The sequence below is a fragment of the Pteropus vampyrus genome, unplaced genomic scaffold (genome assembly GCF_000151845.1).
Source record: "Pteropus vampyrus isolate Shadow unplaced genomic scaffold, Pvam_2.0 Scaffold16, whole genome shotgun sequence".
In the NCBI taxonomy this organism is placed as follows: Eukaryota; Metazoa; Chordata; class Mammalia; order Chiroptera; family Pteropodidae; genus Pteropus; species Pteropus vampyrus.
Window position 1 is genome coordinate 185,050 of NW_011888797.1, and position 15,641 is coordinate 200,690.

The 15,641-nt window shown below is 40.8% G+C and overlaps 1 protein-coding gene across 1 annotated transcript in view; it reads right to left on the minus strand.

Moving 5' to 3' along the window:
• The window catches only part of ANKS1B (ankyrin repeat and sterile alpha motif domain containing 1B), an 874,817-nt gene that overhangs the window by 10,729 nt on the left and 848,447 nt on the right, over window positions 1-15,641 (minus strand). Inside the window, exon 25 of the mRNA XM_023527446.1 lies at window positions 9,572-9,709. Coding sequence (XP_023383214.1) covers window positions 9,572-9,709 — 138 coding nt within the window. The remainder of the gene's footprint in view (window positions 1-9,571; window positions 9,710-15,641) is intronic.

The following is a 15,641-nucleotide window of genomic DNA, read 5'->3' on the forward strand; positions in this document are numbered from 1 at the left end:
AGATGAATAATTTTATAATCATAAAAATAACGAGCTTTTCCATTTTGATAATTAAAAGCAAGAGAAAAATCTTCTAGCTCGAAATAATCTCATTCATTCTTTATCTGTCAGTTTGGAGTTCTGAGTGCCTCTTCATTCTTTGGCAGAGAAGGCTGGAAACTGTTTTCCAGGCAAAATCCAGGCCCTGTTTGCAGGTGTTACCATGGCTCACCTCCACGTCCCGGCAGGCTGGCCATCTACTTGGCCAAGAATTTGTTTAGGCTCCTCAGTTTTCACCTTGGATGTCAGTTCTAACATCTGCTCAGTTGAATTTTAGAACACCCAGCTTTTCTTTTATCCTGGAACCCCAATACCTTTACTCCAAGTACTAAGCAAAGAGTTGAACTTTCTACTGTGAAATTTCTCTTAAGCCAAGATGGCAAATGCTGTCTGTAGACATTAACTTAGGGACATGCAGTCAACCCATCACGTAGCTCTGCTAGGCTTGATTCCTGCACCAAGTCAGACCACCTGTGAACTTGAACCACATTCTATTTCCTCTCATAGGGATGATAAAGCAGTCATAGTGGCAACAACCGCATGACACTGCTCACCTCATTGCAGGGATGAGCTAAATGCCTGATGTGATTATCTAACCCTCACAATCACTTAACATAGGAGGAATTATCATCCCTATTTTACACGTGAGAGGGTCAGGATCAGTAATATTGATTAAGCTGGCCAAATTCATACAGCTAGTAAGGGGCAGAGTCAGGATTCATATCAGATCTGACTTCATAATAGGCTATGCTGTCTTCCTGCTTTCATGAGTCAGCTGGTGTGCTGCCCCCCCACTTTCATTGAGGGACCCCCTAAGAAACCATCTTGTGTGTTGGAGATTCACTGTATGAATGCTGGTGAAGACACTATCCTATAATATCCCCTCATGGAGACCCAGGACAAAAAGTTCTTACAGTCTCACCGAAGTTTTGTTTTCTGAGAGGATGAATACGCTGTCCTCACCCTTCTTTTCAGTCTGTATTTTCCCTAATTTAGATTGGTATGTATCTATATGCTCAGGTTTATCATACCTATGTGCGTAGGTTGCCTTAAATCCTTTATGGAAGGAGGCAGGTATAGTGTCCATCGCAAAACATTTATTTGAGAGCTTACATTGTTTAACCCATTACAACCAAAATGAATGACAAGGCACATTAAACACAAGCCTCCAAAACATCTAGTCAAAGTGACAAAAAAGGAAATGAGCTGAGAGGGGAGCAGACACCAGAGGGAGAGAGGCCGGCCCAGGCTGGAAGGCTGCTCTTTACAAGTGGACCATTCTGACCTGTCTATTGGCAAATTCCATTGGCATTAAAAAACAACCACTACGTTTTAGTGACTGAACAAGTAAATGTGTTCGTTCCATAACCTTGAAAAGCTACAGGCCAAACCTGTCTATTCTTTGGCTTTTTGGGGTTGGCAGAGGCACTTTCTGAGGTCGACAGAGGCTACCCACACCCGAAGAGGGTGCAAATAGACATTCAAAGCAAGGGCTGTGTCTACACAGGGATGAGCTGGGCGAGGCAGAGAAGCCAGCGGCCTTACGAGGACCCTCAGTGATTTGGTACAGCAGTGCCAGCGAACGATGAGCACACCTGGATAACCTGGATGGACTAAATCCACGGGAGGCTACCTACCTATGGCACCCGTCACTGCCACTGAGGAGATGGCACTGAGGACAGGGTCTGGTCCAGGTGACCTCCAGGTCCCTTCCTACCCTAGCAGCACCAGGATTCTCTGATTAGAAGCTGTTTGTCTTTTACCCAGCTAACTAGGAATTCAGTTTAGAGACGAGGGTTCTATGGGTGCGACACTAAATCGTAGCACATTACACAAAGACCCGATTGCAGGGCTGCACAATCCACCAGCCAGTGCTGCAACGACCAAGGGGCTGGCTTTCATCTCAGAGGATGTCCTCACTGCAACACTCACCCCCCAAACTATCCCAAATGGCCAAGTATTTTGCTTATTATAAAATGGCTTTTGTTTTTGGCAACACATCCTTTTCCCAACTCCCACCTTTGGTGAGCTACTGCATATCTCTGAAGAATCGCGTGGGGTCTTATATCTTCCAGAAGCCTTCTCTGAATCCTCTTTCCCGATCTCCCAGGCTCAGTCAGGGGCTCCTCCTCAGGTGGCTCCACAGCTCTACTCACTGCATGGAATTCATTAGGATTTTCTCTTTATAGGTCCAACTCCCCAAGTATACGGAGCTCCTTGAGGGCTCTGGTTTCATTTGAATTAGTATCTCTAAGGCTTAGGATATGTGGAGTGCTCGACTAACGTTTGTTGGAAGAATTGAAAAAGGAAGCTGCCTGGTAGGTCCCTAAGATAAGAGGATTTGCACCTTAAGGGAAAGATAAGGGTGACTGTGGGTGGCCAGAGCTACTTCTTCCCTTCTGTCTTCTCTCCCGTGGGCAGGTTTGGATGAACAAATGCAGGCCATGCCCTCGCGGGTCTGAAGACAAAGGAAAGCGTTTTTCAATTTGGGTCTTCTGTGGGGTCCCCTGAAAGAAGCCACATTTCTCTTTTGGGTGTATTTTGCTTGTACTTGTTTTTTAAGACTTAGGGTAAGCTTCGTCTACAACTTGGTTCACCCACATCCTGAGGCAAAAATAACTGAGAATATTCTGGGCATAGTTACAGAATTCATTGACATCTCCTTAGCTCTACCTATAGTTAGTTCTCTCAAGTACAAGCCAGAAATGAATCTTGATAGATTATATTTATAGAAATAAATATTGCCCAATCATAGGTCATTAGCATTTAGACATAAATATTAGGCACTCTGCTAAGATGCCTATCTGGTCCAGGGCTGACATATCAAGAAGCCAAAATGGAGATAGTTTTTTTTTTACGGCTAATTTCAGCTAATTAAAAGAATCATGAAATCAATATTTTCCCTTAATTATAACAGGATGCATGTAGAAAATTTTGAAAATACATCAAAAATAAAATAAAAATCACCTGTAAAATTCTACTGCTGGGATATAGGCACCAACGTATTTTGGTGTATTTTCTTTTTATACAAATATTTTTATATGGTATATGAATATTTACATATGTGAATTTATAAACGCGATTAGAATCAGACTTTTTATATGCAGTTGCATAAGATGCTTTTTCATGTAACATTAAATCTTGTGTGGTTTTTGCATGCCATTAAACGTTCTTCAAAAACCTTTTTATCGGTGGCAGAGCTTTCCACAGTATCAGCTAAAGTTTCACTTCATGCCTCACCCTGGTACATGAGTGCACATCGGCTGAGCAAAAGACCCAGGGAGGAGGTTGGGCCCTGCTCTCTAAATCATGACTTGCTTTCTTATCACATTCTAGGTTTGTCATGCACTTGTGCCCTGTGGTCACCTGTCCTCATGGAACCATAGCCTAAGGTGGCAAGACAGCACCCATCTTGGAGGGACTGGCCAATAGGACAGAAGAGAGACACGGCCTAACGATCTTTATCCTGTTCTCAGCAGGGGTTTGGGAAACGGGTGTACAGAGGAGAGATTTGCTAGATTTCAACCTCTCCCCAGCTTCCAAAACTAAAAGCTCCTGGCGGAAGCTACCGTGAACCCTTCACTAACTTGTGATGCCTTCAAAAGAAACTCTTACCAAAATCATACCCTTTTTATTTTAACCCTTGCTGCTAAAAGTCTTTCTCAAATGGACAAGTCCATTTCCTCGGCTTAGTAAACACAGTAAATATAAATGACTTTTTCTTGCTTATTGCAGATGCCTGTCTAATGCTCCAAGCTCATCATAAGTGAATTAATGAGCTGTCACTCCTCCAAACTTACCACATGTTCACATAAACTAAATGTTCAGTTTCCAGCCCTAGTGCCCCTCCTTTGGGAGCCTCAGCCTCGCTGGGTGCTGGCACAACTCCAGGATAATGCAGGTATAATTTTGTTGCAACTATCTGTTATGTCCTCACTTCCCTTACGAAACTATGAGCTCCTGGAGTGCAGGGACCTGTGCCTGACTCATGGTAGGCACTCAATAAAGGTTTCATAAGGACTTTTTCCCTCAGGTGTGGAAGACTGCTGCAGCACACATGTGGTAAGCTAAACACTGGGACATAGATCCTCACACAGGGTCTGACAACAGGAAAGAATACAGCCATCACCATCACCTGCTCCTACTGCTCTCCCGCCCTCAGCAGTGAAGACTGACTGGACATCACGTGCAGGAAACAGGCATCTGCCGTCTCATTTAATCCTTATAATAACTGTAGGTGGTGAGTACTATTGTTATCTTTAGTTCACAGGTGAGGAAACTGAGGATTAGAGGTGTTCTTGCCCAAACTATAAAAGTAAGAAGTGCTGACTTGGGATTTAAAACCAGCCTGATTCTAAAGGCCACACTCTGAACACGACACCTGATATTTAGCTATTTAGGAGAGAGAGATAATGAATACATGTATGAATGCTGCAAAACAATCTGTGAGAAAAAACTTCAGAATGCCTATCTTCTTTCCAACTTTATAAAAAATGTAATGAATTTCAGGCTCTGGTGACATCCCAACAGGGATGAGAGAGAAAAAGAGTGACTATTATTCTTTGAATATCCACCCACCAATGGCTTTAAGGCTTGGTTATAGTTAATTCTCAATGATTTATGCTAAATAGAGAACAGATATAGATAAATGCAGCCCAGCAGTGTTCATTTATTCTTTTTTTTTGGTGGGAGTGGGTGGGGTGGGTGGGTGGTGTATAAGGACCATGGGTTGTGGTGCTGCCTTTATTATTCAATCAGGGCCATTCACTGTTCTCAGGAGCAGGATCCCTCCTGTGACAGACCTTGTTGATGGGTGTCAGCTGGCTGCATATGGCCAGAGAAGCCTTCTACTCTACCTGTAGGTTGTTGTTTCCTAAGTGGGAGACTAGCCAGGGAAAGTGTTCCAGTTCAATCTTAAAGGCTCTATGCACTTTAACGTTTTCTTAGCTTGCCATGTACTTTCATTGTATCAGGTCAAATAGGTTGAGCGCCATTTTCAGCTGGAGAAAATGAAAAGCAATGAAAGAGACCACCTAGCTCCACATAGGATATCGATTTAGTTGTCAGAGGTCAACTAACATCAATTACAAAAGTTCTTTTGCACCTTTAAGTTCCCACTTGGTGGGACAATCTCTGCAACATAAGCCACAGACACTTTTCATCAGGAACCTCAAAACTACTCCGTGGAAATAATCTCAGCGTTTGAGAAAGAGTGAAATGGTGAAGGTGATCAAAAGGTCCAAACTTCCAATTACAAGGCAATGAGTTCTGGGGATATAATGTGAAACATGGTGATTATAGTTAACCAGACTGTATTATATATTTGAAAGCTGCGAAAAGAGGAGACCTTAAAGCTGTCATCAAAGGGCAAAAACCTATAAATGTGTGAGGTGATGGACATTAACTAAATTCATTGTGGTGATCATTTTACTATATATACATATATACACCAAATCATTATGTTGTGTACCTAAAACGAATACAATGTTCTATGTCGATTATATTTCAGTAAAACTGGGGGGAAAAAAAGGCTCAGGAATTTTAATTTCATTAAACTGATGAGACAACCAAGAAAGAAACTTGCAGCAAAGCCAAAGTCGAAAGCTGGCACAGGTCTCATTCATCATGACGATGTGGCTGACTTCTAGCAAGTCCGCTCCAGCAGAGTGTTCTTCTCTGCTTTGCTCGCTGGTACATATTGATGGTAGAGTACTATGAAATGTTATTGCACAGTCCACTGACCATGCTTTCTCGCATTTTGTCATTTTTGTGTCTCCAGTTTAGATCATTTCATGGCCCACACTAAGCCAAGAAAGCACAGGAGAGAGGGAGCTTCATCTCCCCCACGCACCACCCACCAGCATCACGGCTTCGACATTCCCTACACATTCTGGAGCCAGTCGAAGCCATGCCACGTGCTGCACACTGAAGATTACAGCATTTGGGGGTTGCAAGTAAGAGGAAAATGAGCATGGTTAAAAATATCAAGGACTGCAAACATATTCTTTATAGAGAAGTGAGAATTAGTAAGGGTCTAGCAGCAGTCATGGCTTTTAACGCTATTTTAAAAAACAAACTTTTCGTATTTTAAAACTATTGAATGAGGTCTTTCCAGAGTTTTAAAATAGATCTGATACTCCCACAGATAGTGCATGAAAATCTTTCTGACTGACCCACCTCAATTCTATGACTTAGAATTCTAGACTAACCAAGTGAATAATATATAAAAGATCATAATTTCCAAATTAGCTTGGTTATACCTGTCTCTTACCTATCGTGGCCTTTGAAGGATGATCACTGCAGCCTTGGGCCACTGAAATACCCATCCCCCCTTCTGTAATCCTAGCTGCATGGAATTCTCCTTCACTCATTTGAGATAAGAAAGGCAGAAAGTTCACGCTGAATCTGTTTTTTTAACCCCATGACTTCTAACCTCTTAATACATCCTTCTTTTCTACTCAGTCCTACTGTTCCCTCTTCCCCTAAGTTCTCATTGCTTGAAAGATGGAATTAGGAAAGCCTTTTGTTCTGTGGTGGGTGAGGCGTGTTCCGGGCCTAGCAAGTTAGAAACGTGAATAGAAATCAGCTGCCGCAATAGAGTCTAGAATGCACAGCAGGCCTGGTACTTGCCGGTAGGTACGTACTGGCTTTTTTTCTTGGAAACCCTAATACCATTTTTGCTCTAGTCTTTTCATTTTCATCTACCTGTTACCTAAACTGAAAATATCACATGCTGAATGTAGCACAGATTCTAAGAAATGGAAATAGGCATAGAGATCGTGAAGTATAACATTTTTTGAAGTGTGTTCTACAGAACTCCATCCCTGCAAGGTGTTCTCCAAAAAAATCTATCACAGCCAAATGATCTTGGGAAACAGGGCACACTCCACCCACTCCTGGAGTCTGAGTATATTAGACTCTAGTAAGTGGACTATGCTAACTTCGTATGCTAGCTTTTGTAAGGAGGTTTGGGCCTCCCTTCTGAGATCACAGGATTTCTATGGGAAGATGCTCTATTTCAAATCTAACTCTCCATAAACTAGAAGCATCTGAGATGTCATTAAATTTTTTGATAATAGCAGATACTCATAAAAACATTTTGTGACCCATAAAAGACCTACAAGGTCAAAGTGATAATGACTTTGCAATTAAAAATGCACATGTACATATACATATAAGCTAAAAGATTAAATGTATACTTAAGGTATTCTTTTCTTTTGGCCATTTGGGGACTGACTTATATCAAAAGAATTTTAAGGCTTCAAGATTGGACCGAACATTGAGCTGCCCTACATAAAGATACAAAATCCATGCTCAAAGAGGCTTTTTTTAGTGCCAGCAAAGCTTGTTGCATCTCAAAATTGCTCAAAGGCCCAGGTCAAGGCTGGTGCCTCCTGTTACTATTTTTGAAGTTAGACAAACTGTGTTCACCTAGAAAGGATTAAAATAGTGGATTTGTGGTACAGGATGAAAATCTTTTGGGGCTGATACCAGAATCCTAAGTTAGTGAATGTCTACATTAAATCAAACATCTGGATGAAAACAAAAAAATGAAGCAATTCTCTAATTTCCAAATGTTGATCAGGGACATCATGTTGCTCCTAAAACTAAACAGTTGATTATATATATATATAGATCTATATCTATATCTATATCTATCTATATCTAAAAAACTCAGGGGTGCAGATGGCTATCATTTTTAGTTTGAATGTAGAATAATGTAGAATAATGTTTTGGATACTCTTATAAAGGTAAATTATATATTACTGTAAAAACCAGTTTAGAGAAGAATGCTTCAATACTCAGAGAAAGGTTGGAATTCATTATGAAAATTATCAAAATATTGACATTCAATGAAAACAATATACAGAGGCAATATACCAGTATGAAATCTGCAGTCAATATTTTCTTTCTATTGTTTTTATTTTATTTATTCCTTTTTTTTTTCTTTTTGGTTCTTTTACAAGGGCAGTGGGAAAATTTTGGACCATAAATACACTTCTGGCAAATTTATCTTATGTCTTTTAGCAGAACAAGGGGCCAGGTTGTCAATTGTGATGCCAGTAGGCAAAGAGAGAGAACAGGTGGGGGTGGAACTAACACTGAACGCCTGTTATTTATGAGGCACTCTACATAAGCTCCTTCATTTGAATCCCAATGAAAACCTGTGAGGTATAAATCCTTGTACCTGTTTTATACACAAAGGAAATCAGACTCAGGAAAGTCCTGCAACTTGTCTAAGATGAGGGAACGGACGGCTGTGATGGGATGTGAACTCTGATTTGTCTGCTCCTTCTATGATACCAGTTCAACTCCCACAGAGAAAGGTGTTTCATGCAAACCAAAATATACGAGGATAGAATGGAATTTTACTGTTTAAAAAAATGATTACACTTTATAAGAACAGCAAGTTATGCTGAAGGCACCAGAAAGCTTTGCTAAAATAACTAATCAATACCGCTGATCTCATGCAAACAAACACATCCAGAGATATTTAGAGCGGCCTCTGAGGGCTTTGTTTTGCACTCTTTACTGTTACCACATGCCACTTTTACATTATTCTCCTCATGCCTCCCCAAACAGAAGGAATTTTCAAAAACTGAAGGGATGAGCCACATGCAGCATGATGGAAATGCTCTGGGCGTAAGCCTAACATACCTTAAAAGGGGCAGATTTTGCCTTATAGTCCTTGGTCCATGGGTGTTTGTCAGAACTGAAAATGACTGCTTTGAGCAGTCTTACCCAGGACATTGAACTGTGGGCTGGCCAAGAATATATTACACTATAATTTCTATGTAATTCTTTAACTATTTGTATTTCAAATACACTGAACAGAGTAGAATTGTCAAATTAAAGTGACACTTTAGAATTCTTCCGATTACAAATTATTTCATGGTTACAGCAACATATATACCTTTAAGGAACACTTATTATTTTCTAGAATTGCTTTCATTTTCCAAGTTTGATCTATATGAGCTAGTTTTTAGGCTTAATGACAAATAGAACTATAAGTGGTGTGATATCATAAAGACATCATTACAAGACTAACTTCCGAATAAGCAAATGGACCAAATCTTGGTGTTCCTGATTATTATTTGTAGGTGTCTAATTTGACTTCTATTTAATACAGAAAACCATACTATTGTATGAGGCACTGAAATTTATTTTTCCAAACAAACCCAGATTATTATTCCCTACTATCTAGAAATGGCTACCAGAGACAACTGACAGATACAGTGAAGGAATAAGGAGGCTGGAAGACATTTACTATATTTTGATACCAGAGAAAAAAAGGCATTCGTCAAATCTAAAAAATGAAGTTAATAGTTGAGCAAAGACAGATCAGATACTAGGTAGAAGTAGCATTCTATAGAAAAAGCTCAGAAAAGCTAAGTCTGTAAAATACCTTATGCGAGATATACCTTAACGCTTGGTAAACACGCCAAGTACCTTAATTGCCAGTTGGGCTTTCAATAATATCCAGGTACGTTTGGGGAAATATTTAATTCGTCCAAAGAGGGTAGTTACTCACCACATCGAAGGCGGTAAACACATGACAGTAGTGGTGATTGGACTTCAAATCTTTCGTGATATAAGCAAATGTTGAGAGGTCTTCTGGGTCCTGGGCAGCACAGGAGATATTACGGATTTCATGCTCAGCAATTATGTTCTGGGAAAAGATGACACAAATAACCATTAGTTTCCTTTGCAAATCAGCATATTTTAGAGCCAAGGCAAATGACCAGAGAAGTAGCTGCTTTCTTCCTTTCTAGAATGTTCTAGACCAGCAACATTCAAAGTGATCCAACATCCTATCTATGGGTAAATGTACGCCAGATCATTTAATTAAAAACAGCCTAAAATAGTCACATCCTGGAGCGTGGTTCTCACCAGGTGCTGTGCACAAAAGCAGTTTGGGTGGCAGACACTTTTTTTTTTTTAAAGTAATTACTAATCATTTTACTGTTTCTATCCCCATGTATACCTGTAGATAGGCAATGCTACCTCCTGCTAACTCTGTCTGGAAAAGATTACCGGCCATGTCCTGCATGCTGGGAGGAACTGCCCCAAGGAGGCTGATGTGTCATCACCTTGCTGCTCATTGTCTTGTGCCCTGCCTCTCCTCCCCTAGAGCAAAGGCAGGTCCAGAAGGCAGTACACAGATGGAAGCATCAAGATGCTGTCTCTGGGAGACTCCATGGAGACGAAGGCGTAGGGGTGGGATGAGGGAAACACCACACCACACTATTTTGGCCTTGGGTGCCTTGCCTGACACAGGGCCCTGTGGATGACAGCACTTTACTAACTTTACCCAACATGTATACTTATGAGTGGGTGCTGTGGCTATGATAAACTTATAAGTGAGGAGACTGGTACTCAGAGAGTGGAAGTGCCTTCCATAGGGTGTGTGGTGAAGCTGGTACTGAAATTTGGGGTTACCTGACTGGGAGCTCAGGTTCTTTCAAATATATTGTAATGCCCCTCATTTCTCTCACTGGTTTAATATCATTTCATTTTTTTCTCTGTACCGTTTCTTCATGCCATCTCTCTGCCAGCCCATTCACCCCAACCTGCCTCTAAGAATAACTGGTGGGAGGTAAGAGAGGAAAGTTTTAAGTATCATTATCTTGAAGCACAAAACAATGAAGAAGCATCACTTTGGCTGCAAACCCTGCTAGAAACTCCTTTTGATACACAGATGTATTTAAAAAGCAAAAAACTTCACATAATGGTGCAATCATTTTTATCTTTTAATATCCCATTTGTTTTTTTCCAGTTGTCATAGATCTAAATCCCTTTATGCTTTAGTTACCTAATTACTTTTTAATTGCACAGTCTTAAATAACCTGTTGGTAATATAATGTTCCACGTATATCCATCAATGCCTAAAAAAGCTTACAAAATGTCCTTCCCCGCCAGCATCCCCATTAAGTACTTCATGTCCCTCACTCTACCGAGTTAAGTGGCTGGGAAGCAATTACAGAATTAACACATAAAAGAAAATGAAATTAAGACATTCTTCACCATGGCCCCGTATGTTGACACTACATGCAGCGCTCTGTCAAAAATTACTCAAATTGAAATTGGAATCCCGTAAACAAGTAACGTTCTATTGCAAGATACAGTTTCAAACCAGAAGGTCATGATCCTTTTCTGACATTCAGATAGAATTTGTTAAAGTAGAAATCTAAATTAGGAACTAGTGAGTCTAAAAATGAACTTAAAAATAATAAGATCTACATAGTCTTTACAGGTACAATGTTAGCAGGTACCGAGAGCTTCCACCATCATTTTAATTAGGGGCTGTCATTACCTTGGGAAGTCTGTGTAGATTTGGTGCCACCTGTCTAGGATCCACTGTTACCAGAAATAAAGCATTGACTCCAATGGTTAATTAAATTGACATTTTGTGTTCTTGAGATTATTTACTAGCATTAGGTAGACCAACTTCTTGGGAAAGTATTATAGTGAAAAGTGCCCTATGATTTTTATTGCATTGAGTTTTATGAATCTTGCAATTTATAAGAAAGCACTCTCGATTTTCAGTGGTGTATGACAGCATCGTGGTTCTATGCAAAATTGTAAAGTAGGTAAAGTGTATCTTTGGAGGTCTCTATTATGGACTATATGACTGTGTCATTCCCAATTCATGTGTTGAAATCTTGGCTTCTAGTCAAGATGGCAGAGTAGGTAAACACTGTGCTTGCCTCCTCCCAGACCACATGAAAATTACAACTAAACCACAGAACAACCGTCCTTGAGAACTGCCTGAAACATAGCTGAACAGAAGTCCTACAACTAAGGACTGGCAGGAGGGGTAGACACTTGGAACAAGCTTGCCCCACACCCACATATGGCTGTTAAAAATTGGGAGGGAGGTCACCCATGAGGAGCGAAGTGTCCTAGCCACACACCAGGTTCCCTCGTCCAGGGTTTCAGTGCCTGTATAAGAAGTCCCCACAACCTCTGGCTGTGAAATCAGTGGAGATTATGACTACATGAGACAAAGGGCTGTTGGGGTCCCAGGTGTTCATGGACTTACTAACTGACAGACTCACTCATTCTGAGCTCTGGAGCTGGGGCAGCAGCTTGAAAAGTGCTAGGGACATACTGGGAGGAAAGAATTGTCTGGCTTTAGGGCAAGAGCCGGAGGGGCAATTTTCTCTCAGGCAAAAGTGTTGGCAGAACCCATTGTTCCTTTGTTGAGCCTTCCCCCAACCCAGCCTGCACGCTCAGGAGGGCACCATATCTGAGTATCTATCAACCTAGCTAACACCATTCACCCTGCCCTGGTGATTCCCCGAGACCCCTCCCCATCCAACTTATAGGCCTACCCAAGCTGCTTCTAGTGGCTTTTCCAAACAAACATTCTGTCTTGTCTCATTCTGCAGAATTTCCTAAAACTTTTCAAAGTTCACAAACCCAAAACAAGCACGAGTAGCAACTGGCCTCGGTTCACTGCTTAGCCTCTCCTAGGCATCTCTAAGCCCAGCACAAGTGGCAACCATTGCAGATCACTTTGTAGCTCATATCAAGTGGCCCTGGGAAGGGACCAGGCAGCAGCTGATCTTGGCCTATACCAGAGACCTTCCCAAGAGGCCCTGGTAGCCAGCTTCATACCACACCAGAGCACCACCCAATCAGTTACACAAAAGACACACCCAAAGGACAGACACCTGAGCCCTGTAAAAGCGAACCTTGCTCCATAGGGTCAGCCCCTGTACAACAGCTCCTTCACTGTAAGTCACAGTCAGTCCTCACAATCAGCCTGAGGGTCAGTCTTTTGCCACTGACATGCCAATAGCAACCGAGGCTCATCTATGACAGGAGGGCACACACAATCCACATAAAGTACATACCTGGAGCACCTGGCTCAGGTGACCAGGGAGATTGTGCCAAAGGGCCCCACAGGACACCTACTAAGACTGGGAGACATAGCCACTCAACATAATACATATAAACAAAGACAGGGAGGCAGCCAAAATGGGGAGACAAAGAAACATGTCCCAAATGAAAGAACAGAACAAAGCTCCCCCCAAAAAAGAACTAAACAAAATAGAGACAAGCAATCTACCAGATGCAGAGTTCAAAACGCTGGTTACAAGGATGCTCAATGATCTCAGTGGGAACTTCAACAAAGAAATAGAAAACATAAAAATGGAGATAGAAAACATAAAAAAGAAACCAGGCAGAAATGAAGAATACATTAGAGGGAATTAAAAATAGATTAGGTAAAACAAAGGATCAAATCAGTTATTTGGAAGATAAGATAGCAGAAAACACTCAATCAAAACAGCAACAAGAAAAAAGAATCCAAAAAAGTCAGGATGGTTTAAGGGGCCTCGGGGTCAATGTCAAGCGTACCAAGTCACATCATAGAGGCACTGGAAGGAGAAGAGAGAGAGAACAAGGAACTGAAAACCTATTTGAAGAAATAATGACAGAAGAGTTTCCTAACCTGTCCAAGGAAGTAGACATACAAGCCAGGAAGTGCAGAGAGTTCCAAATAAGATGAACCCAAAGAGGCCCACACCAAGGCACATCATAATTAAGATGCCAAAGGTTAAAGATGAAGAGAGAATCTTAAAAGCAGCAAGAGAAAAGCAATTAGTTACCTACAAGGGAGCACCCATAAGACTATCAGCTGATTTCTCAACAGAAACTTTGCAAACAGAAGGGACTGGCATGAAATAATCAAAGTGATAAAAAGCAAGGACCTACAACCAAGATTGCTCTACCCAGCAAAGGACAGATAAAGAGCTTCCTAGACAAGAAAAAACTAAAGGAGTTCATTGCCACCAAACCAGTATTACAGGAAATGTTAGAGGGACTTCTTTAAGAAGGAGAAAGAAAGATTAAAAATATGAATAATAAAATGGTAATAACTATATATTGACAATTACTTTAAATGTAAATGGATCAAATACTCCAATCAGAAGACAGAGGGTGACTGAATGGATAGGAAAACAAGACCCTTACATACTGTCTATAAGAGACTCACTTCAGAATGAAAGACACACACAGACTGAAAGTAAAGGGATAGAAGAAGATATTTTATGCAAATGGAAACAAACAAAAAAGCTGGGGTAGCAATACTTGTACCAGACAAAATAGACTTTAAAACAAAGGCTATAACAAGAGACAAAGGATGACCCGGTAATTCCACTTCTGCATATTTACCTGAAGAAACCTAAAATATATCCATATGTTCACTGCAGCATCATCTGCAATAGCTAAGATATGGAAGCAACTAAGTGTCCATCAATAGATGGATGAATGGATAAAGAAGTGGTACATATATGTCATAGAATATTACTCAGCCACAAAAAGAATGAAATCTTGCCATCTGCAATAACATGGATGGACCTAGAGGGTATTAGGCTGAGTGAAATTAGTCAGACAAAGACAAATACCATATAATTTCACTTATATGTGGAATCTAAAAAACAAAATAACTGGAAAAACAGAAAAAACCTCAAGGATACAGAGAACATTTTGATCACTGGCAGATGGGAAGGGGTTCGGAGGATGAGTGAAAAAGGGGAAGGGATTAAGAAGTACAAATTAGTAGTTACAAAACAGTCATGGGAATGTAAACTATAGTAGAGGAAATACAGCCAATAACATTATAATAGCTATATATCAGTTGGATAGTAGATTTATCAGGGTGATTACTTCATAAGTTACATAAATGTCTAATCATTATGTTGTACACCTGAAACTAATATGATATGTTAACTGTAATTAAAAAATAAAAAATTATTTTATAAAAAGAAATCTTAATCCCCAACGTAATGCTGTTTGGAAGTGTAGCCCTTGGAAGGTGATTTGGCCATGAGGGTGGAGCCCTCATGAGTGGGATTAGTGCTGAGCTAGCTACTTAGCTCTCTCTGCCATGTGAGGGCACAGAAGGAAGATGGCCATCTATGAATCAGGAAATAGGCTTTCCTGAGACACCGAATCTGCCAGTGACTGGATCTTGGACTTTGCAGCCTTCAGAACTGTTGAGAAATCAATGTTTATTGTTTAAGCTCCCCAGTCTATGGTAATTTGTTATAGTAGTCCAAATGGACTTAGACAATTTTACTGTCTTTCTTGACCCTCTCCCAATTTTATGGACCCCTCCCCCACTTCTCTACTCCCTAGGAGCCCAGGACTGTCTTTTAATTGCCCATCCAGGCTACTCTCCTCTATGCTGTTCCAAAATCAGCCTCCTCTCCCACTTGAAACTTTTATTTCTTTGTTCCCATGGTCTAAACTAGAGGGGAGGCAGGTTAATAAAAATATTCTATACTCAATTAAGAACAACTGATTTTTATCATCCTAACTGGCACTTAAAAAAATATACTGTTAAATGAATGCATATGGATGGCCTGTGTAGGGATGCATATTCGAACAGAACTTCCTGATACATATTCGCTGCTAGAATGTGGTGAGGACCTGGGATCTCACTATTGAAACACTGCCATCACTCTGACGTCATCATGAGGGACAGGGGGCATACTTCGGTTTCAAATGAACTCTTATGTTGCTTAAGCATGTTCTAAGGAGACGAGAGCTTTTGAAGGGCTCGAGAAAAGCTCTGGGGAGGGGCTCACCTT